This window comes from Hipposideros armiger, unplaced genomic scaffold, assembly GCF_001890085.2.
Source record: "Hipposideros armiger isolate ML-2016 unplaced genomic scaffold, ASM189008v1 scaffold_157, whole genome shotgun sequence".
Lineage (NCBI taxonomy): Eukaryota > Metazoa > Chordata > Mammalia > Chiroptera > Hipposideridae > Hipposideros > Hipposideros armiger.
Genome location: NW_017731507.1, coordinates 2,699,177 through 2,723,996, shown reverse-complemented (window position 1 = coordinate 2,723,996; position 24,820 = coordinate 2,699,177). Strand labels below are relative to the sequence as shown.

General features: G+C 52.5%; 1 protein-coding gene across 1 annotated transcript in view; it reads left to right on the top strand.

Moving 5' to 3' along the window:
- The window catches only part of TG (thyroglobulin), a 256,235-nt gene that overhangs the window by 207,528 nt on the left and 23,887 nt on the right, over positions 1-24,820 (top strand). The window contains 4 exon segments of the mRNA XM_019651274.1: positions 6,890-7,054; positions 8,056-8,223; positions 21,818-21,999; positions 24,794-24,815. Coding sequence (XP_019506819.1) covers positions 6,890-7,054; positions 8,056-8,223; positions 21,818-21,999; positions 24,794-24,815 — 537 coding nt within the window.

Genomic DNA, 24,820 nt, shown 5'->3' with positions numbered 1-24,820 from the left:
AAGTCACCCTTGTTTCGCTTAATAATGGCCCCAAAATGCAAGAGTGATGCTGGCAATTGGGAAATATAAAGTGCTTCCTTTAAGCGGAAAAAGGTAGGAGGTCTGTCTAGGAAAAAATACAGTATACGTAGCGTTCAGTGGTACCCACTGCTTTGGGCATCCACTGGGGGTCCTGAAACGTACCCACCACCGATAAGGGGGTGGTGGTGCTATAACTAAGTAGTGCATTTTCTTTTCAAATAATATCGGTTCTTCCTACTTCGTAAGGCGGTTGTGGGTATTTCAATGAGACCGTATAAGCGAGAGCTCTATAGGAAGGAGAATGCGGTGTGGTTGTAAATGCCTAGCAAAGCGACAGAGGGAGGATTCCAGTTTGTGTCGACGTGGCTCCTTCAGGCTGCAGACATTGCAACGTATCTTTTGGAGCCGCGGTGTCAGCCTGTTGCCCTGGGGGAAGCCGGGCTCTCCCTGCTTTCCTCTCGCGGTCCTGGCCACCCTTGCAAGACTCTTGTTTATGAGTCGCCACCCGCCAGCCACTCAGGCGTGGGTGGGAAGCAAGGATTGGGTGATGTGCATAATTATCGTGTTTCCAGCGGTAGGTAGTGCAACGCAGGGGGACTAGCTTACACTCTGTAGCCCTGGCTCTGCTGCCTTCAGTCCCAAGGCCCTGAACAAATAACCTCCCCGCTCTGGGCCTCAGTCTGTCCACCTGTCCTGTGGGGCTAAATCATACTTATAGGGTGGTTGTGGGGATCACGTGAGAAAACGTGCATGAGTGACCTGGCTCTTAAAAGGTACTTTATAAATCTTTAATTCTCTCCCACTTCCCTTAAAATTGTATATAATTTAAAGGTGGAAAGGTGGCAGTGGAGAGAGGTTGGGGGGTGGTTCAGGAGGGTTCAGGCAGCACCCCACAGCACGGGGGAAGCGTCCAGGTGTGACACCTTGCCTTATGCTCAGGTCCCTGTGCTACAGAGAGACCAGGCTGCCTGTTGTTCCTGCAAGTTTTGCTTCCTACCATCAGCCATGATTTACAAAGAGCAGCCCCACTTCTGTACGCTGGACGTTGTCTTCAGAGTTTTAAAGGGAACAGTTATGTAGAGTCAGCCAGTGAAGGGCCGGCTGACTCTATGAGCAGGATGAACAGAACTAAAAAGAGGGGCCACAATGGAAGTCGGTAGAATGTTTGCTCTGCCCCAGGCTCAGCGCTGATGCCTCACGCAGCCCGTTTCCTACGCCTCTCCCAGCAAGGCTGGCAGGCAGGCGCACACAGACACACACACACACATGCACACGCACACACACGCGCACACACACACACACGCACACACACGCGCGCACACACGCACGCACGCACACACGCACATGCACACACGCACACACGCGCACACACACACATGCACCCACGTCTCCATAGCAGAAGGAGGGCACTCACTGAGCCTCCTTCGTGCCACCTGCTCTCCTAGGCTAGGATTTGCATCTGGACCTGCTTTTAAGATCCTTCAGGGCCAAAGCACCACCTCAGCTGACACTCAAAGGACATCAGCAAGGGCTAAGTGACACCTCAGTTCCTCTCATCTGAATTCCCTGGGTTTTCTCTAAGAAACCAAGAAGTGCTGATTCTGAAGAAAGAGAAGGAGTGGGGGAGGGGGGAGAGCTGAGCAGGGGGAAGGGGACGAGAAGGAGAAGAAGACGGGGCAAGTGCGCCTCTTCACCCTGAGACCAGACTTTCAAGATGAAAGTTGTGCCATCATCCCTCTGACTGAAGTTTTGCCAAAACTGAAGTGCTACAAATTAGAGTAAAGCTCATGCTTGCTGGGATCTAGAAAAGATGATTTCAGTGTCGAAAACATTAAAGAGAACACTAGCTTGGATGGATGGCAGCTTTTTAAAAACGTCTCTCTCTGCTTTAGGTTTCAGAGTTCTCTCTGAGCTGTCTTGGCTGCTCAGGAGTATTCCCCAATTCAGCGTGTCTACAATATTCCGGTGGCAGCTGCCGGAAGTGGGCCCGTGCCCGGGGGAGGGCCTGGTGCAGGGCAGTGGCAGTGACCTCCTGGCTCATGTCTCCTCCCTCTGCCCTCCGCTGGGCTCCCTGCCTCAGACACTGCCTCTCCCATTCACCCCATGCACTTCAATTCCATCCTGTTCACCACTTTTTAGTGAAGGCCTACTGTGTGCAAGCATTGAGCTAGGCCTGGGGGTGAAGGAATAAACATCCTGACCTCTGCCATCAGCAGCTCCTCTTCAGGAGGCTTCCGTGCTCAGGCGTTTGCTGAGAGCTCTGTGCCATGCATGTAAATACAAGTGACTCAGTGACATTCTAAAAAACAAACAAAAAAACCCCAAAACAAAACACTTCCGGTAACACCCGTTCAGAAGCCTTTGCTGCCTCCTCATTGCCTGTGGGATACACACCTGCTCTGTGTCCCGGGGTTTGCCACCCTCTAAATTGCATCTTGCATAGGCTGAGTTTAATGCCCTCTCAACTTTATTGCTCACTGCTCCTCTATGCAAATGCCTCTCCTCACTCAGGAGGATTACTCAGCTCATCCGTCATCCATCATCCATCCATCCATGCCCTCACTCACATAGTCAATGACTCACTCAATACATATTCTCCTGAATTCCAGACCCTGCTCTGGGGATGCTGGGATGCCTAGGACCAGCTCCTATTCCGCGCAGCTCCTTTGGGCAATCAGGCCCTGGAACCCACCTGCCATCTCAGTCCCCTCCCCAAGGAGTGGCTGCTAATCTCCGTTTCCTCCAACCATTTCCTCCCATCCAAGTCCACTCAAATCCTACTTCTGTGCTGCCTCCTCTGGGCCCCTCGTGCTCAGAAATCTCCCCCCTCTGACTTCTCAAAGCAGGAGGATTCCTGGGTCTCTCTTGACCCTGGAGATGGACAGCCTCATCTTCAGGCCGCTGGTGCCTGTGTCCTGCTGGGGACAGTCTGTGTTTCAAAAGGCAGACGTGAGTGTGAGCATGCCTCCAAGGGACTTGCTACCTGTCAGCCTGCTTTGTAATGAGGGGGTTAATTAAGGGACTATTTAGGCCATGGTAAAAACAAGAATTTGAATGATAATTATTTTCATCATCAGTATGTCTGTGTACAAGGCACTGTTTGGAAGGGCTGTGCATGAATTCGCTCCTTGATTCCCCATGACGCCCACGGGGCACTGAGCTTCCCACCCCTCCCCTCTTTCCCATGAGGTAAACGTCACCATCCCCCCATAGATGGGAAATCCACATGTGAGGGACGCTAGGAAGGGACCTCCTGGAGGGACTGCCCAGAGCCCCCTCAGTGACCCCCTAAAAAGGGCCATGGGGCCCTCCTGAGATGTCCACGTTTGTCCCAGGAATGCCCCTATTGCTTTTGTGGTCAGTGACTTCCTCATGGGAGGCCCGTGAGCAGCTTCTCCTGAGAAACTCTGGGGTGCCCGTTTCAAGAAAGTCTGAGTGTGAGTGTGTGAGTGTGTGTGCGCGTGTGTGCGTGTGTGTGTGTTTCTGCCTGTGACTATGTGTGTGTTTCTGCCTGTGACTCTGTGTGTGTGAGTGTGTCTTTCTGCCTGTGACTGTGTGTGTGTGTCTGTGTGTGTGTGTTTCTGCCTGTGACTGTGTGTGAGTGTGTGTGTGAATGTGTTTCTGTGTGTGTGTGTCTTTCTGCCTGTGACTCTGTGTGAGTGTGTGTGCTTTCAGTGTGTGTCTGTATGTGTGTTTGGACAGGGGCAAGTTCTGGCTCTGCGGTGACTAACTGAGGTCACCTCATTCTGTGGCTAACTGAGGTCAAGGCACCTTACCATGTTCAGAGGCTCCAGGGAGAAAAAACGGTGGTCAGCAATTGCGGTTTTTCCCTGCACTATTTTTAAAGTTAGAAAAAACAAAAACCAAGCGGAAACACATTGCCTTTAATAGCTAGGTCAGATTTAGATAAAGCGCTGGCCCAGGGATTAGGGACTGCTAGTGTGACTGGGCAGCCAGAGCAGACTGGCTCCTCCAGGCCCTCTAGGGGGGGTCTCATGAGCCCCCAAAGCTCCAACAGAAATATGAATTACACCACCCCCTGTGCAGAGGACACCACCCATCTTCTGTGCATTCTCCCGACGGGTTATCATTCCCACTCACGGATGAGAACATCGAGGCCCCAGATGTCAATCACATGCCCAGGGTCACCTCAGTGAGTGACAGGGCTGGAGTTGGAGGCGGGTGCTTCTGCCCCAAAGCCCCTGCTGTTTGCACAACTCTGCACAGCACCTCCTCCTCCCCCAACCAAGCGCTTTCAAGTGAGGGCTAAGCTGCTGTTGGCTTGTTTAACTACTGATTTTCCATGAAGAAACAGGTTTCTTTCAGAAAGATTGATTAAAACAAAACACTTTGAGAGGAAAGTTCTCTAAGCCGTCATGCAGTATCAGTGTAACCCACGCCGCTAACCACTTCCTCACCGTATCAGGAACTCTGGCTTTTTATAGCTATAGATGGTGTTGACAGCATTAGAGGGTTCTCATCCCCAAATCCACTTCTCCCCACGGCCCCACTGTGGGCGAAGCCAGGCTCAGGGCCCCCACCTCAGGGCCCCCACCTCAGCACCCTGCAGCTCAGTTCACCATCTAGACCATGGGGCTCTGACTTTGAATACCTTGAGGGGTGTGTTTGTGTGTGTATGTGTTTCATCTCAAGACACAGCACATCTCACAAAAGCTGCCCCCCTCATCCTTGGAAAGATACCCCCACAGGCACAGGGACACCACAGTAGGGCTAAATCATTTTGACCCTTGTTTGTTGTCACCGTTGCTGAATTCCCCAGGCTTGGGCTAGCTGGGCGTCGGATTTTCATTGCTGCTGACTCTCACCATGAGCCTGGGACTCTCCCTTATTGACAGCTGCTGGAGCTGGAGCTCAGAGCATGCCGCTGGCTGGAGATCAGCAATGCAGGAAGCCTGCAGCAAACCAGCCGATGGCGGGAGACGCTGAGCTCATCTAAACGGACTGAGGACAGGAAACCCTGTACTCTTGAGTCTGTAGATCAGGCTGCCAGGCCTGAGCAGCTCTGAGCAGCTCGGAGCTCTTAGATGCGTTGTGACAATGTCAGGATCCACCCCGCCATGCTGCCGGCTTGGCTTCAGGCTGTCCAGCCTCTCCTCTGACTCTGGCCTCAAGGTCCCTCCTTGGACCTGACAGCTAAGTAGGAGTAACAGCGATAACAGCACCACCATCTTTCGTCAACACCCATCAGGTGTATGAAAGGTTGACTAGTGAGTGGCTCAGGACTTGGCCTTGGAGCCTGGCCGCCTACGTTCAGATCTTGTCCCTGTCTCTTCCTAGCCCTGTGATCTTGAGCAAGTCACTCACCTCTCTGTGTCTTAACCCTGCATCTAAAAACTGGTAATGTCGTCTGCCTCATGGGAGGCTTGAGTGAGCTAGTGTCTGTGCAGTGCTGAGGACACACTGAAACGCTCCATGGAGTTAGCTAGCGCTGGTGATGCTCAGCCGTCTCAGCCTAGAGGGGTTACACGGCATCGCCACCTCTGTGTCCGTGTTCCCAGGAGGAAAACGTGAAGCCACCGTGTGTGGAGCTGTAAGCTAGGTCGGGAGCGTGCTGCCTCAGCTTCCGGGATTCAGAGCTTTGACGCTCCTTGTGGACATGACCGGTCTTGGGCCCTGGGCTCTCCCTCTGCCCTCTGTGTCCACCCCTCCCAATACCACCCCAGGACAGCTGTTCTCATTGCTCCACCCCTGCTTTGACCGTGACCCTTCAGACCCGACTCCTGGAACCTTACAGAACCCAGTGCTGGAATGGGCTCCCTTGTTCCAGGAAACACGCCCAGCTGAACACCCCAGGAGGACGGGGCTGCTCGCTGCTGTCTTGTTTACAGCATGGGAAACAGCACCAATGAGCGTGGGCACCTCACTTTACAGTTTCCAGAACATTTTCCTCTGTCTTACGTCAACGATCCCCTTATCAGCCCAGGGAGAGCGGCACCCTCCGGCGTGCCCATTTCATGTTTAAGGAAACAGTTCTGCGTTTCTGGTGTTTTGGGTTTCTATTTTTAGCTCAGGGAAGGACCTAGAATGGAGTCAGCCAGATCAGTGCTCTCTTGATGCTGGATTAAGAGGGTACAGTTCAGCTCCAGGACACGCTGTCTCGTTCTGGATGTAAAACTACGCATGGCACAGCGTGGGGCTGGCAGCATGGCCGGAGGGAGGCTGCTTGGACTGGAGCCCTGACTCTGTCGCTCACTGGCTGGGTGATGTTGGGCAAGATACTGAACCTCACGTGCCTTTTTTTTTTTTTTCCCCTTTCAATTCTCATGTTTCTTAACTTCCTTTTGGAACCTGGCTCCCATCACCTACTCTCTTAGAGAGGAAATGCTCCCAACAACCTGAAAGTTTAAGAGACTTACAATGATTTTGCTGATACGATTGATTTTCACAGCGACTGTGTATCCAACATTTTCTAGGTGGGCTTCTGTTTTAAAGTCCACATCTGCCTTAACTAAGCCAGGAAAGCTTGCTGTTTAAGGAGTCCCCAGGAGGGGGGGGTGGGGTGCGGTCCCACCTTTTGCAGAGTTCTCTTCCCAGAGGACAGTTGTGATCTTTGTCCCTGTTTAGTCCCCATCGGCCCTTTGCATCTCTATGTGACTTTACTTCGTAGCCAGGACTGAAGATCACCCTGCCCGGGGCCCTCATTCCACAGGTGAGGAGACAGGCCACGGGACACTCATGCACGATCGCACAGCATGTTGAGGATATTGATCGGCCCTGACTTCCCAAATGCCTGTGGCTTCTCCAGGAAGGGTCTGGGGACTCCCAGGCATGATGTGCCTGAGGTCTCTGGGCTGAGCTGGGAGAAGGCGATCTTGATTATCAGCCCTGAGTGTGCTTCCTCTTCCAGGGTGGCTCCGTGCTGTCCCCCGCTGCTGTCATCAGCCAGGAGAGGGCTCAGCAGCAGGCAGCTGCTTTGGCAGAGGAGGTCAGCTGCCCCACCTCGTCTGTCCAAGAAATGGTGACCTGCCTCCGCGAGAAGCCCGCCAACGTCCTCAATGATGCCCAGACCAAGGTGGGCACTTGTCCCCAACAGGGTGGGGAGCGACATTCTCTGATCTTTTACAAGTGGGAAACCAGGCCTACAAACAAGACGTGACCCACCCAGGGCCACACAGTAGGTCGATGACCAGCTGGCACTGGGTTGCACACTCCCAGGTCCCCAGGGCTTGCATGGACCCGGTATGTAATGGACCATGCCTGGGTACTGATGGCCAATGGGTGTCAGTGCACTTGGCATTTTATCTATAAAATGGTAATAATATGTGGGCCTTATACAGTAAGAGAATAAAATGAAATGATATGTGCTGGGACTGTGGTGACGCTCGTCAGGTCACAGCTACACGTATTGAACCTTACGGGCATGCTGCAATGGAGTTGGGCCACCCCGCCCCCTTAGAAAGAGCAGCTGTGTGCCCCCTTTTCCTGCCTGCGAAGGTCCTGCTCACAGCCCACAGTCCCTGGCTGGCCCTGACATTAATAAAGGGGACACTAACAGTTGTCATCTGAGCTGATAGCTTGATTCCTTCAGCAACGAGCCTCGGTTCACAGGCCTGGAGTGGGTCTGATCCTCAGTCCCCTAACTGCGAGCTAACTGGATGGTGGCCAGAATGGATGCATTTTCCTGTCATATCCTGCCTCTGGCCACCACCCCATCCTCGATCGATGCCTCCTTCTGCCTCACGCACCTACAAGCGCAGGCTCACCCATTCCTCTCTGTGGACCGGCTGTCACCTCTGCAGGGAGGCTTTGGCAAGCTCCCCTGGCGACCAACCATTGCTCAGAGCAAGGTTCACCTTCCAGCCCCTGGCACTGTCCCCTGGTGTCTGGCCTGCTTCTTGTTCTGGCCATTTTACTCTGATTTCCCAATCGAGCCCCAGATAGATAACCAGCATTGGTGTTCCTAATGGTTAAGACCTTATTAGTGAAGCATTGCAATTGATTATTTCAGTACCATTTTTTTAAAAAAAGGATAAAATCCATATAAACAGTGGCGTCGCTTTGCACCCTATGCAGCTCCTGGCTGTGAGTGGCCCTTTCCACTACTGGGGTCCCGTGGTCGATGGGCAGTACCTCCGAGAGACTCCAGCCAGAGCGCTGCGGAGGTCTCCACGGGCACAGGTCGATCTGCTCCTCGGGACTTCTCAGGACGACGGGCTCATCAGCAGAGCAAAGGCTGTGAAGGTAGGCAGGGCAGAGGTCTCAGAGGCCCCATGGGAGTGGCTCTGGTCCTGGTCCTCAAAGTCTGCCCTTGGTCGAGAGTCACTCACTCACTGACTCACGCGTTTACAAAACGGGTGCTGGAAAACTGCTGTGTGCAAAGCCTCTGTAAGGAGCATAGGAGGTGGTGATGGGGGATGGGGTTCAGATCGTCAGCAGCCCAGACCCAGCCACAGGCACAAGTTGCATCTGTGGGTGCATCCCTGTGGGAAAGAGTGGACAGAGGCCCACCAAGGGGCTCTGTAGTAGCTTCAGGGCTCCAGGCCATGGAGACCCCTGTGCCATGAAGGAGGCTTGTTCCACTGAGACTGGGAGAAGGCCAAGCAGCTGGATGAAGAGGCGCGGTCCCCCAGTCTGGGCAGGGACACCCACCCACCAGCCTTCCACACTGGTTTTCTTACCCAGGCAGCGGGCACCATGCACCTGGCAAGAGCAGCTTCACGTGGCTTGTTGTCAACACAGCGAAGTGGGAATAAGTTGTGAGGCCATTTATCTGCCTGAACACACACTCCTTCTCTGGCCAGGCGCCATCTCCCTCACTAGGATGTGACTTACCCTGGAGGGAACCAAGCACACCCACCTCTCCTTGCATGAAGCACTGTGAGGACACACACACTCGCCACGGGCCTGTGCCCGGCTCTATCAAATATAAGGCAGTATAACTGGAATTAACAGCAACAGCAACAAAAAAATCATTAATGCAAACGGATCTTACACTTTCTTGGATGGCTCTATTCCCTCGGGTGGTATCTCACTTTGCAGAATCTATCTTAGAGCAACACAAGTGTCACTTGGACCTGAGGTAAAACCGGGGTGTTTATCACGGTGTTAATTACTGTGGCAAACATTGGAAGCAACTCAAATGTCCATTAACAGGGAAGTGGCTGAATAAATTATGATACACACAAGCTATTAAATATTATGCCGGAGGTGGAAAGAACGTACTAGATACGTCCCTGCCGGCTTGGGGAATGCCTGCGATGTGTCGTTAGACGGAGGGAACAAAAACCAAGAATGCAGAGGAATGTGAAATTAAGGCAGCATTCCTATTTTAAAACCCAACCAACGTGTCCCTAGCTGCAAATATGTAAATGTGTATAATTCTGTGACTCCTGTGAAAGGTTCACAGTGTAGAAAGATACGCAACAAGCAATTACCACTGGCTGTCTCTGGAGGTGTGGCAGTGTGAGAAAGAACGTTACAAGCTTTATAGTACTGCTATTGCTACATACACATATGTGTGTGTGTCATTTATAACATATATGCATATATATTTGTGAGTATGTATATGGGGAGAGAGAGATTGTGTGTGTGTGTGTACATGTGTGTGCATGTGTGTTGGGGGGTGTCATAGAACTTGGTCACTGTTAGCTCCTGTCCAGTTGACCTACAGCCCTGAAGAAAGGACTTTTGCCTCTGATCCATGTACATTTTTCTGCTGGGCACTTGCCTATAACATAGCCTTACCTGAAGGGGCTGCAACTGGATTAATGAACCAGACTAACCACCCAGGAAGTGCTGAAAAGATGCGGCTCTTCACCACTAGCCCCCGGCGTTTCTTCTCTAAAATAGGGGGTCTTCAAATTACCTTTGCTCGAGCCCCTCATCAGTTAAAAAATAACAAGTCGAGTCATTGAAGTATGAATTACATACATGTGTACTCCTGTAGTAATATGCTGAATTATTATAACACATTCATAAAAACAAAAACAAACACAAACACAAAATTCAAAGCATGAGAAAGAAACGAATATGAGATGAGAAGGAAGCAAATGTTCTCCCATTTGTGCTGCAGCCTTGCCGGGCTCCACGCTGGAGACAACGCCCTCCAGCCTGGGCGTAATGGAAGGACCTGCCCTGAACCCTTTCTGTGCAATGCCTCATCTCACCTTGCCTCATGGGGAAGGATGTGGGAATCTTTGCGCAGAAGCAATTATATCCTCACAGCTCTGATTTTTCAGACCATGTACTGAAAATTTATCCCCACCATCTTTGACTTTTAGAAAGAGAGGAAAAACTGCTTTTACGTTCCCAGGAGCCTGGGGATCATCTGAGGCAGGCAGGAGGGAGCGGGCGCTGGCAGCTGTGTCCCCTACCTTCCCAGGGCAGCGGAAAAGCCATCCACAGGGGCTGGGAGAGGGGGCGCTCGTATGGCAGATTTGGGGCTGTGGCTGACCAGGGGGCAGCCCAAGTCTGCACTTTCTGATTATGCCAACCCCGTTCTAAGAGGGTTGCCTGGTCACATGGCCACCTTGGTCTTTCCTGGTCCTCTCCCAGCAGCTGTTTGGGAGTTTACCAACTCTGTCCTCAATTTCTGAGTCCCTCCAGCCACATGGCTACGTCCAGGGAGCATTGCATTTCTATTCCTTTCATTGTGTTTCCCTCTGAGGCTTTCAAGGAGACGTTTCCTTGGTCTATTTGCAAAGCAAACTAGTATCTGCGGACAGGAGCTCCCTGGCCACACCAGGACGTGGCTGGGAGACTGTGCCTTCAGGTCCAGAATGGGGAAACTGCTGGGAGGGCATGGCAGAGCAGCACCCAGCTATGTTTCACGGCTGTTATCCAAACCCCAGGCCCAGGGGTGCTCCCTCCGCACATTTGTTATTGGTAAGACTGTTCCTCTCTCACCTCCCTTCTCCACTCATCCTCTTGGGAACACGCACTTATGTGGCCTTCGAGCCACTCTTGTGAGCCTTGTCCGTGTCCTGCCGGAATCTCAGCTAGGTGCTGATGGGGACAGTTGAGAGGAAGGGGGAAGTGCTCGTGGTCAGAGTGGCAGCCACGCCACACTTTCGTTGCCCTGACATGCTGGCATCTCCCAACTCTATGCCTCCTGCCTGGGCTTTCTCCTTGAACTCTAGGCTGGTTTAGTCCATGGCCTGTTTGACATCTTCCCTTAGGTGTCTCATAGCTTCTCACTCTGCACACATCCCGAATGAACTGCGGATTCCCCATCTGCCCTGGCCCCCCGATCAGCAGGTTCTCCCGCTGTCTTCACCATCTCAATAAACAGCAACTCGCGCTTCTGCAGGCTTGGGCTCCAAACCAGAGTCACTCTGGACTCGGCTGTGTCCCATCCGACCCACATTCTACCAGCGAACCTGGTTGGCTCTCGCTTCAGAATGCAGCCAGGATCCGGCCTTTCTCACCACATCTTCTGCCATCACTCTGACCCGTGCCATCATCTTTCTCCAGGATTTTGTAATGACCCCCAACTCTCTCCCTGCTTCTGGCTTTGCCCCTGTGATCTGTGGGAACCGCAGTGGCAAGAGCCACCCCTTTATAGTAGAAGTCAGGCCATGTCACTCCTCTACTCAAAGCCCTCCAGGGGCCTCATCTCACGGAGTCAAAGCCATGGCCGTTCCAATGACCTCCAAGGCCTTGCCCGATGTGGCCCCTATTTGCTCTCTGACGCCACCTACTTGTACCCCCCCTCCCCACCCCAGTTCACTGTGCTCCATCCCAGCTGGTCTCTTGGGCGTTCCTCAGCTACGCAGAGCACACCCCCACCTCAGAGTCTTGGCACTTGATGTTCCTCTTCTAGAATGTTCCTCTCCAAGTAACTCACTGCCTCACTTCCTTCTTCAGGGTCTGCTTCTTCAAAGAGAACTTGCTCGACTGCTCTGAGGGGAAGGGCAGCCGTGTCCCCAGCATTCTCTCCCCCACCCCCTTAGCGTTCTCCCCATCCTCAGCACTCACACCTCTCAACACACTACTGTGTGTTTGTCTATTATATTTCTTCCTCAACTAGCATGTGAGCCCCATTTATCTAATTTGCTTTCCACTTTATCTCTGGTTCCTGGGAAAGGGTCTGGTACACAGGAAGGGCTCAGTGAATCTTTATTAGGTTGAAATAATGAAATTATAGGGAATCTACCATGCGTCGGGATGCAACCTAGGAGTCTTCAATGAAATAATCCATCCCCAAATGACCTTATGAAGCCGGAATAATTATCACTATTTTTTAGACGGGACAACAGGTCAGGAAAAGGCAGAATTCAGATCCAGCTCTTCCCAACTCCAGAGCCATCCCCTCCCTTTTACAGCACAAGCCAGGCCTTCCCTCCACTGATGAATGTACTGGGCACATGCATGTGCACAAAATGCAGCTCGAATAGGGCCACTCTGTGCAAAGGGCTTTGCAGTTCCCCTCCACGTTCTTAGGTTATCTCAACCATAACACTGTGAGGCGGATACTCAGGAACCAGCATTGAACACCATTGTACTAAGCAAGTCACAGGCTTCGGGAAGGTCCATGATTGTCCCAAGGTCATCTCACTAGTCATTGGCAAAGCCAAGTCTCCACGGCAGGTCCTGTGGCTCCAAATGGGGTGCTTTGCTCAGGACCCCACATGCGCTAAACTCTAGAACAGAGATGGTCCAGACACTAGCACCACCTGTGTCCCACCAGATGTGATGATAGCCCAGAGGCACCCTCAGAACCCTGCCCAGCACAGAGCCGCACTGGGGCCGTGTGGACACACACGTGGAAACCAGGCTACCAGCTGCCCTCTAGACAGTGTCAATTTCTCTTTTATTTCAAACCATCTTGCTCGTGGTTGCCCTGCGGGTCACCTTCCCTCTTCTCAACCCGCTCATGATGTGTATTTAGAGTCAGGTCTGGAGGTTTTTCTATTTCCCCTCAGGAGGCTCCATTGCACCTGGGTCCAACCACCATGAGCTGAGGGGAAGCCCAGGATGGTGTATCCCTGAGGCCTCAGTCCCAGGCATCCCCTTTTCCTTTGATATCAGCCCAGCCCCTCCTGCTCCGTCCGTGCTGAGACTCAGGATGTATCAATGGCAGAAAATCACCACTCCCAGCTAGCACAGGGTGCCAAACATGTTTTCTAACACAGAGACCTGTTTCTCTAGTCATGCAACATGTAATGAGGTCACTTCCTCTGTGCCAGACACCCTGCTCGGTATTTAGGGTATTATCTTAGCACAAATTAAATCTGCCCTCAGGGAGCTCACAGTTAGGTAAGGAGATAGACAATGAGCTAAAGTAAATAACTGAAATACAGCTTGATACCTGCTATATGGAGAGATGGACGTCCTACTGCAGGACCTCAGAGGGCAGTCGTGGGAGAGGGGTCACTGGACACACAGTGGCGCTGCCAACAGGAGTGACACTGTGATGAAGGCACTGACCAGGTCCCCCCCCCCCCAGCCATCTGTCAACAGAGCAGGGACAGTGTTCTGGGTGTCCTTGGATGGTAATCAAGAGCACTTGAGTTCCCCAGAGCCTGAGCCCCACTTTCCTTATCTGCAAAATCGGGATTATTAGTGAATCTTCTCATTAAGATGTTGAGAGGATTCAGACAGCCATCGGCGTCTGGCAGATAGGATGTGCTCCATCAATATTGGTTTTTCACCTCATTCTTCAGCTGTACTATTATGATTGGTATCCGGAGCTCTGGTCCCCGATCCAGAGAATTACCCACAGAAAGCAGGAATACACAGGACAGACAATCACTGCGTCACCTTGCCTGACCTGAGACCAATTTTCCAAATCGTGGCAGACACACACACTTGCACGCGTGCACGCGCGCGCACACACACACACACACACACACACACACACACACTCACGCACATGTGCGCGCATGCTTTCTGTTCATGCCAACCCAACATCAACACCATCAGAGCCCAAGCCACCAACACACGTGGTCCAGATTCCAGGGGGACGTCACCGGAGAGGCAGGAGTTGTCCCTGCCCCCCATGCTGCCCTTAATCCCACCTGTCATCTCAGAGCCACCAAATTCCCACAGACCAAAGGCAGTGGGGGGGTAGGGCTTCCATTGAGTCCGGGAAAGACCCTCGCTCAGCTCCATCCCACCCAGCTGTGGCCCACCCAAGGAGTCCTACTGACACCCGCAAAGTTAACAACATACCCGTGGGGCATCAGTGCCGCCCAAGATGCCTGGAAAGGTTCCGTCCTTGGAGAATGAGCTTGCTCTCTGAAGTAGCTGCTTTCCGTTGCAATTCTTCATCAGTCACTGTGGTGAGATTTTTTTCCCCCCCTTTTCTCTCTCTCTCTCTCATCCTAACTGGTGAAATTGACAGTCTGTCTACATTAACCGGGCATTAATTTGCATGATCAAAAGCAGATTTGTTCCAAGATGCAATGTTCTGCCTGCCCCTCCAAGCACAAGCATCTTCAAGGAAGGCAAGACAAATCAGAAACAGCACGTCGCCACTGCCGCCTGCCCCGGAGCTCGGCCAGGAGTTGGCCTGGTCCACAAGCAGGTGGAGTGGGGGCCCTGCGGGGTGCGGAGGGGGAGGGCTGCCCGCCCGTCTGAGAGTTGGAAAGCAGCACCTGGCAGCCGTAGGCGCTGGCACCAGCCCCAGCACAGGAAAATCAAGCCTTTGGTGACAGATTATAGCAGAGGACCATGCAGGAGTCCCAGCGGGGACACACAATTTCCTGAAAAGAGGCGCTGCTGCACCAAATCCCCCTCACTCAGGGGTGTGTGTGTGTGTGTGGGGGGATCAGGGTCTGACCCGGGAGGCTCAGCCCAGGACCTGAAGCCAGAAAATGGATCTCAATTCCCTGCTTCAGCCACACAATTCCGGCAAGTTGCTGAACCAGTGAGATGCAGTTTCTTATCCTTCACGTGGGCACGGTGAGAGCAAGCCTGCCTGCCTCCTGCTGTGTTCTGAGAGGACTTGCAGGCCACGGGGGCAGTTCCCAACGCCCGCGGGACCCTGTCCGGTCCCCTGGCTCTGGGCTGCCCGAGCACATGGTGAACAGAGCAGATGCTTCCGCGGGTCACCTCATCTAATTGTCCCCGTGGCCCTGCCAGGTGGGGTTTATTCTCAGTTCAGAGAAAGCTGAGGATCAGCAGGGTTGACGCGTGCCCCCCAAAATAGGAAAAATTGTATTTACTATTTACTGCATTGGTAAGGGCAGTAATTATATTTACTGTTCACTAAATTATATTTATTACTTATGGCATTGGTAAAAGATGAATGTCAGTCAGGCTGGATTCATTATTATATAGTATTTATTTATTTATTTATTTATTTATTTATTTATGATTTTTAAAAAAAAATTAGAAGGAAAATATTGTCATGGGCCCCTACAGTTGTGGTGGGCCCAGGCACTGGGCCTGCTGTGCCCGATGGAGAAGTCGGCCACTCCGTCCTTCACACCCATAATAATAAGTAGTAGATGCAGAAGCCATCTGTATATTTATTCTTGGGCATATCCAGTGCATATTTATTAAGGGACTTTCCTCCAGGATCTGGAGGAAAATTGTCACCCAGACAGATAAAGCTCCTGAGTTGTGGGGTTTATGTTCCAGTGAGAGAGCACAGACAATGCTTTGTAAGGACATGAATTAAGAATTTCAGGTCTTGAAAAAGACCTGAATTTCAGATCTTAAGAAAACGAAATGGTAACAGGAGAGGAAGTAATGCAATGGGGAACAGTCCCTTAGCAAGGGTGCCAGGGAGATGACTGTGGACTGAGACCTGAAGGATGAGAAGGGCCAGCTACGGGGGCCTCTGGGGAAGAGCCAGTGCAAAGGCCCTGGGGCAGCGCTTGTTTGGGGGGCAGAGAAGGCCAGAGTGCCAGGAAACCCAGGGGATAATGGAGAAAGCGGTGGGAGAGGAAGTTGGATGTGTTAGAGTGACATGTTTGATGAGATCTCACTGGCCATTAGAAAAGTGATTTGATTTTACTTGCACTGGGCAGATATTGGAATATTTTAAGCTAGGAAGTGACTGTATTGATTTATTTTTTTTAAAGAGGTCATTCTGGCAGCTCTAGGGAAAATTGACTATGGAAAGGTAACAAAGGAAGTAGAGGCCAGGTTACACCAGGTTGTGAGGCCCAGGGAGCAAGTGCAGAAGTGAAGTTAGGGTTAGAGACATGATTACGATGAGAAATGATCAGAGGCGGGATGTATCCTGGCCTGGGAGTAGGGAATAGGAGTTGGGAGCTCAGGAGAGAAGTCACAGCTGTAGATACAGGTTTGGAAGAAATCTAGGAAAATTTGATGTCACTTAGATGAAAGGAAAGAAAGCTTCTAAAAGGAAGCAGAGGTCAAGCGTTGGATGTCAGTGAACGTGGTGTCAGATGAGAGCAGAGATCTGGCCACTGGACTTAAGAGGATGTATGTAGGTCCCGGGTGACCTTGATAAGGGCCATTTCAGTTGAGTGAGGGGAAGGGAAGGCCGATCAGAGGAGGCCGAGGGGAGCGTGAGGAAGGAGGAAGTGGTCATCGAGCGTCCCAAGCCCACCTTCTTTCCACTGCGCCGTCATCTCCCCTGGACGCAAACACCCAACCACTTCTCATGGGGGCACTTTGCTCATTGACAAGTTGCCTTTCCAACGTCACTCTCTCTGCCCCCAGGAAGATCTGTGTCATGTTGATTTTGAATCCACAGTTGCTGGCTGACAGTGGGTCTTTCATTTATGCCCATTAAATAAACAAAGGAGTATTTGCGTCTCCACCTACCTCAGGGCTCTAGAGAATTCTGGGGACATTCATTAATCCATCCATCCCTCCATCCATCTAGACCTCCAAGAATCGGGTGAATCCTGAGAGGCTGCCTGGTTTTCCTTTGGGGGTCCTGCCCTGGGTCTCTCCTCAGACCTATGACATCATAACCATTTGGCGTAACCTGGAGAGTGACCAGTGTGTAAAGTAATTAAGGATCTTCTGTGTACAAAGCACTCCTCCCCAAGCCCCGCCGGCCACAATCAGGGTGCGTGTTTCTGCCCCACCATGGGGAGAGATGACGAAGACAGGAGCCAGGGTAGGGAAGAAGGAGTGGGCAGGAGTGGGTTAGCGTGGCCTCAGGAGGACAGTCAACAGGCCTGGGGTACAACAGAACGTTGCAGGAAATGGGGATGCGGAAGGAAACAGGAAGCATCTTTTTTTTTAATCAGGTGACTGAGCACTGGTCTTCGTCACTGAGGCTAGGAAAATGGAAGGGGAAGACAGCTCTGGAGGCGAGATAGAACATGCGAAGCTGGTGAAGTTAGACTGTGCTCGTGTTGAGTGTGAGGGACCTGAGAGGCCCCTAGAAGGTGGGAGACCTTTGGGTATGCAAGCCGGGGGCCAGGCTGGAGCAAGATTTGGGGATCATGAACTCACAGGTGGTCGTTGAAGCAAAGGGAGAAAATGGTAGCGCCTCACAGCATCCATGGACAGAAGGGGGAAAGAGGGTAGAGGTGGCACTGAGGGGCCTCAGCATTTACAAGTGTGTTAAGAGTTAAAAGACAGCACAAGCAGTGCTAGAAGTGAGCCTGAGACAGAGCTGTTTAGGGAAAAGGAGATGGGAGGCTCACTGAGCCGAGTGGTAAACAGCTCAGAGTGGGCTGGGGTGGGTCACCGGGGCCGTCAGTGGCCTTGGTGAGGGTAGCCGGTGGGGGCGGGGTGGGTGGACATGCTCCCGGAGTGCACACCCTGGGCTGGGAACACAGAGGCGGGCAGATAGAGACCCTGCTTGGCGGAACTTTCCTTCTCTTGGCTGGAAAGAGGGTCTCTGGGTCCAAGAGGGTCTCAGGGAACTCGCTCAGGATGGGCGAATTCCCTGAGAAGGAGGGGGCTGTGCAGGTGTGGGGAGAGCCCTAGGGATCTCTGCGGTTTCAGCTGAACCATGTGATTGGTGTGACAAGAGAGGGAGCCAGTGAGAAGGAGGCAGTGGCTGGAGGGGTCCTCACTGGGGCCCCACAGGGCTGGGGACACCAACTTACGGATGCCCGGCAGACAGCCTGCTCTGCCCCTCCTCCTGTAGACCTCCATCTCTGGCAGCTGTGAACCACAATGAAAGACCCTTCTCCTGGTCCCTCCTGAAGTAAAAGCGGGGTGAGGCCACACCCGCTGCTCAGCTCTGCCTCCTCTCCGTCCTCCATGACACTTGATAAAAATTTGTTGAATGGATAGTGAATGAAGCAGAAAGACTCTGTAGCAAAGTGTTTTTCATCACATCTCCCAAACTGGACAAGGACATTTTTTTTTTTAACAATTTACCGACCAGAGGGGAGAGAGAGGTAATATTTACAGTTGCCCGTGCGTCAGCCACTTGATAATCACCAATTCATTTGACTCTAATGTCAACCCCAGGCCACAGACATGAATGTTCACTGACCAAATTTATCGATTGGTGGTGCGTCTCCTGAGGTCACACACCAGAGCTGGATTTGAACCCAGGCCTCTCAAACGCCAGAGCCACTCTCCGCCCACTAGACCACAGGCATTCCAGGCAACAGTGAGACCCTCCATCGTCTCTAAGTGTTTCCAAGGGACTGTCATTTTTCCTGTAGGACTTGTGAGTGGCAGGCCTTTCAACACACACACGGAGGACGTGCCAGTTCTGGGCCGCCCCTAATGAAACCCCGCCTGCAGCAAGCCCGCTTCTGAGGCCGATCTCGCCTGTAATTACAGCTTGTGGAAGGCAGCGCTGGCAGTCACGTGGTGGCCCCAGTCCCTCCTGCCAACTCTCTAATTAAACCAGCAGCAGCATCTGTGCTCTGGTCCTTGCCAAGAACGGAGATGTGGGTCTCGCTGAAAAAGTGTCCCATTTCCATCCCTGCAGGCCCCTGGGGGCTTGGGTCCCCCCTCCAGCCATCTCCAAAATACTGGCCAGTGGACAAGGCCGCTCCCCAGCGGGTCTCAGCCGCTCAGATTCCCTTCAAATGTGGAACTCACCGCAAGCTCATGGAAGCATACACCGGGTCGCTCCCTTCAGCTCCCTAGCTGTGGAGCTGTCTAGATTGGTTGACGTTTGAGGCACTTCCTGCCATGCCAGGCTTGGTGTCCTGGTGCTCTGAAAAGCCGCCTAATCGTGGAAAGAGTGTCTGCAGAACCCATGAAGGAGGCTCTGTCCATTAGGTGGGGCTGACCATGGTCCAGCCGTGATGTGGAAGGTGGGTTCCAAAGGTTTGGAGTCACAGCCAATGGGACAAGTACCGCTCAGGCCTCTCTCTAAGACACGGCTTCCTTGGTCTCTGTGAACCAGGCACAAGGTTGAATCTACAAATATCCAGTAACAATAACGATAGGCATCGTACAGGGTATCATCTCATTCAACCTCATGATGGTTTTATGAACAAGGTAATATTATTGTGTCCATTTTTCAGATCAGGAAATAAGCACAGAGTGGTTAAGTCACTTGCCCAAAGTCACACATCTAATAAGTGGCAAAGTTAACATCCAAGTCCAGGTCTTTCTAACTCTGGGATTTCAACCCAAGAGGTTTGACTTTGAAATTCTATTCGTAGCCTCCAGTGTGTATTACCTCTACAAAGGTCAGCAACTCCTTCATTCATTTGCCCAACACATATTTACTGAGCACCTGCTAGGTGCCTGGCACCATACTGAGCACTGCGTGTCCCCTCAGCCACACAGTACCTCTGGCAATGACAGCAGAGCATCTGGAGGGCACACAGGGCCCCTGCCCTAGCCTGGAGCCTGGTTAATAATATTCATCACATCTGTTGCCCATGTTCCCAGAGCTGTGCTAAACCCTTCATATGCATTTTGCATTGGAATTTGGCAGTAATTCTATGCAATGATTTTGATATTTCAGAGGAATACTCCTGTTAAATATCTGGCAATAATGGGAGATATGCAAACGATTACTAATATCATTTTTGTTCTGAACTATTCCAAAAACTCAGTAAAGTACAGAGGATAATATACCGCAGTTGCACCCCTACAGTTTTAGTAGGCTGTGAAACCTACTGAAGAGATTGCAGCCAAGCATTTGGGAACAGACAGGATAGGATAGAGTGGAAATGATCAGATGCGTCATGTACGGTAAGAACGCAAGTATGAGCACTTTCCATGAGCGTCATGTCAGGCCTGCGTGTCTGTGTGTGTGCATGTGTGTGTGTGCACTGTGTGTGTGCATGTGTGTGTTTGTGTGTGTACATGTGCCTGTGTGTGTGCATGTGTGTGTCTGTGTGTGCATATGTGCATGTGTGTGTGCATGTGTGTGTCTGTGTTTATGTGTGTCTGTGTGTGCATGCATGTGTGTATGCATGTGTCTGTGTGTGCATGTATGTGTCTGTGTGTACGTGTGTCTCTGTGTGCATATGTGTGTGTGTGTGTGTGTGTATGTATAAAATGTCTTTCTTACTATAGATCATGATCGAAACCATTGGAAGGTCTCTGACATAATGAATATCCAGGTTTTCACTATTTGGGTTTAACAGACTTCAGTATTGTGCCGTATTTGCTTGAAATCTTTTCCCAAGGAACACACGCTCTAGCTAGAATTAAAATGAAGCTCTCTTTGCACACCTCTTCCTGCTCTGCCTTCTTCATCTCCCCTGAAGCCTCTGGACATGCCTTTGATCCACTATCCCACCCACGGGTCCAGTTTCTTCTCCGGGAGCCACGCAGCATCGGCGGAGAGAATGCCTCAGCTGGGAGGTGCTGCTAACTGCTCACACCCACTCCCTGATTTGTAATCACAGGTCCTGCATGCTTGGAAGTGTTTAGAGAAATGATCTAAACATGCCAGGGCACCCTGATAAGCATGTTTCACTGTTGATATAAAAGCCTAGAAATCTGTAAACACACATCACAGGAGCAGACGAGGGCCGAGGGATCTGGGCCTCTCAGGATCTATGTCTCTGACAGCCTGCCGCCCCTTGTCCTCAGAAATGAGGACACAGCATCCTGAGGAAGGAGTTGTCCTCCCTGACTGGACTGCCCCTGTGCAGACAGCAGGGGTGCCAGGGCAAGGAAGGGAGGGAGGGAGGGAAGGAAGGGAGGAAGGAAGGAAAGAAGGGAGGGAAAATGTATTTCCATCTGGACACACATCCCAGAGAACCCCATGCCTTCCCTGACTATCCTACATAAAATAACGCCCGCTGTCTCCCTGTCACCCTGCCTTGTTTCTCTTCATAGCACCTGTCCCCTGATGAACTGTGTAATTATTTGCTTATTTTCCATCTCCTCCCACTAGAACACGAGGCACACGAGAGCAGGGAGCTCCATCAGCACGTGCACAGCTGTTTTCCCAGGCCTGTGGGCCCTGGCTGAAATGAAGAGTGGTTATCGCTGTGAAAGCGTACAGAAAGCACCCCTATGTTGAATGATTGAGTCAGTGGATGAAACTGGAGTTAGCTGTCCTAACGAAACCAGATGACAAACTGGCTAAGGGAGGCGAAGTGGGCCAGGCACAGGTGTGCGGCCTGTTATCAGCTTGCAGGGGGGGCTCCCGCCCACCAAGCAGCGACTCAGCGCCAGGCGCCGTTTTCAGTACTTCATGTGTGTTGACCCTTTTGGTTCTCACCACAGCCCTGCATGGAGGGCACTCCCATTTTGTCCATTTTCACGTGGGGATAACTAGGCACAGAGAGGTACAGCCACTGGTTTAAGATCACACAGCTACAATGAGCAGAGCTGGGGTTCCAACCCAGGCATTCTGGCTCCAGTGCCCCCCGAGCTTAGTGCCAGGTCCCACTGCTTCATAGAGAGAACATTCCAGAAGAGTTTGAAGGATACTGCCTCAAGCCTTTCAGGGTCTGATGGGGACATTTTCATCTCTCTCTCTCTCTTTCTCTCTCTCTCTCTCTCTCTCTCTCTCCAGCAATTTGAGGAAAGTCAAGGCCGGACCAGTAGCAAAACAGCCTTTTACCAAGCGCTGCAGAATTCCCTGGGAGGTGAAGACCCGGATGCCGGAGTGCAGGCTGCTGCCACGTGGTATTACTCCCTGGAGCACTCGGCGGATGACTACGCCACCTTCTCCCGGGCCTTGGAGAACGCCACCCGGTAAGAGCGTGAGATCGGGGCTTCCTGCTGCTCCACTTTGGTGTGGGCCCAGGCGACGCCCAGATCGTGAAAGAGAACTGAGGGCGTGGGAGCCTGGTGCGCACACTTTCCTCTGCATCGTTCCGTCAGTCCACAGCCTGGGGTGACTACCCAACGGTGGGGGAAATGAGGCTGACCCGAATCTTCCCTCAGCGGTGCTTGTGCCCTCGGTGGGCACAAAGTGCTTGCCGGAGGCACCTGTTGGATGCTCTGTGCCCACGAGCAGCTGCTCAGCGAATGCTGACGCAGAGCCTGCTGCGCCTGGCTCAGCGGAGAGGACCCAGCGGGCCCCACCCTGGCTGTCCAGGAGAACCACGTGGCGAGCAATCAAAGAGTGGGGTACACACAAGCCCCATAAGCATCTGTATTTTTCAAAGCTCCCCAGGTGACTCCACTGTGCAGCCAGAGTCCACCTTACACATGGGGCTTGAGTCCTAGACAGGGTTTTGTGCCTGATGTCACACCCCAGACAGGAGTAGAGCCAGGGCCCCTGACGGCCAGGCAGCCCTGGCCCAGGGGTGCTGTTTCTGCATTCACAGCTTATGTGTCTTGTTGCTCAAGTTCATTGCCTCAAGCCTCCCACTCTTGGGGAAGTCAGCCCTGGCTGTCCCACCCCATGAGTGGTCAACAGGTAATCCCCCTCCCCCACAGGTTCTGCAATCGGTCCCCAGAACAGCCCTCTCTCTCAGCACTGTCCCCACCCCTACTGCACTGGCGGGACTAGCCTTCCTCCTGGTCCATGGCGGGCTCACTGGGGCCAAGAACTGTGTTTTATATGAGTGCCTAGAAATGAGGCTTGAATGGAATCAAGAAATAGTCAGGGTCCCAGTTCTCTCTGCCTGCAGAGAGCCCTGGGGACGAGACCACAGTGGGAACTAAAGGTCTCTGTCACCTTTGAGCCCCGCACAGGCTCCCTGACATTCTGTCTGTCTGGCAGGGCGCCCCCTCCAAGCCTGAAGAATGTGGTCGGGCGGTTTTAGCATCCTGTAACTCCTTGCCTCTCCTCAGGGAGGTCCACGCCTGCCTTTGCGCTTTGTCCTTGGGGACAGAGCCAGAGCCAAGACCCAGAGGCCTCTGCTGAACTTGAGTCTGTTGGGAAGGGGCAGGCAGAAGGGTGCTGAGACCCACCGCTCAGCTTGGCCTCTCCACCCAGGAGCCTGTGGCTTCTAAGCGGAGGGTCATTAGCTCAGAATAAACCTTTGTGTTGCCCGCTGGGATCGTGGGGGCCAGAAAGGCTTTAATTTTCCCTCTAGCAGACAGATCAGCTTTAAACCAAACACCCAACAGCTGTTCCTATTGCCCAGCCCTGGACGGACCCTGGGAACTCACAGATGCCCAAGCATCTGGACCCTGAGAGACTCATAACCAAGTTTGGACTGGCTTAGATCTATATTGTAGAAAGAGCTCAGGGCTAGAGTTCAGAAACCTCAGTTCTTGCCCCATCTTTACCTTTAACTGGTTTGGAGGACAATCTGTACTCTGGGCATGAGCTGAGGTCCGAGAGAGGACAGGGAACCAAGGAGGGCTTCATTGAGGAGGCCGGGCCAGTCCTCCCTTCGCTCCGGGCCTCCTCCTCTCCCGGCCAGGCTCCGGCAGCGGCCTCCGTAGGCCTCCCTGCCTCCATTCTCCTTGGCGGTGAGAGTGTGTGACTTCCACAGGCCTGTTCCCCACCCCTCAGGGGGACCATGGAGCACGCCTACCTCTATCGGCCCTTCCAGACCCTCACTGCTTACCGCACCCTACTTTAGGGCCTGTCCTGACAACATTCACGCTGCCCTACAGGCTGGCTCAAAGTGCTCGTCTCAATCACCAGGGAAGGGGGCTGGGCAGCCCTTTGCATTGATGGACTTTCATGGGTGTTATCAGACTCGGTCGTTATAAAGTCTCCGCAAGGCCCATGGGCTCCGTTTCTCAGCTGAGGAGATGCAGGGGGCACTGAGTTGGTTTACAGCCTGGTGGGCCCAAGGCCAGCTGAGTGCTGCCTGCCTCTAGCCAGGCCTGCCCCTCCGTCAGCGCACCGCCGTGCGCTGCCACAGCAGGACCCCGCTGTTATAAGCTGGTGCTTCTGAAATGTATCCGCATCACCCCACAGGGGCAGAGGATGTGAAACTGGGAATCGAAAGAAAGGTTCTCCACCTCTTCCCTGTTGACATTTTAGGCTGGAACATTCTCTGTTGGGGGCTGAAGGCTGTCCTGGGTATTAGAGGATGTTTAGCAGTATCCCTGGCTCCTACCCATTAGATGCCAGTAGAAACCTTTCCACCTCCAGCTGTGACAACCCAGAGCACCCTCAAACATTCCCAAATGTCCCCTAGCGAGTGGGGTGTCCCGGTTGAGGTATCACACGTATGACGTATCCTTGAGGTCTCTGCCTTTCAAAAGACACAATTCTTTTGTATTCTGCTCCATAGTATGTTGCATTTATTTTACCATGAAATGTTTTGCTTCCATATCTTCAAGTGAAATTGATATTCTGGGGAGACGTTTGTCCCATGGCCTCTTGGCCCAAAGAGGCCGTGTGCCATCACGGCTGGCCATCACCCAGCCTGGCCCAAGCGCCGTGCCCCTGGCTCCTCCAGCCAGCCAGCAGTGGGGCCAGCTGGGCAGTGTCAGGACGGTGCGTGCTCTCGGCAGGCCTGTGCAGGGGTTTGGTGGCCAAGGGACCCTTGAATGGCAGACGCATTTACCTGGCACAGTTGTCCATAGAGTTGCACCTAACATTAATAGACCCCCTCCTCTGTCCTCCTCTCACCAGAGACTACTTCATCACCTGCCCTGTGAT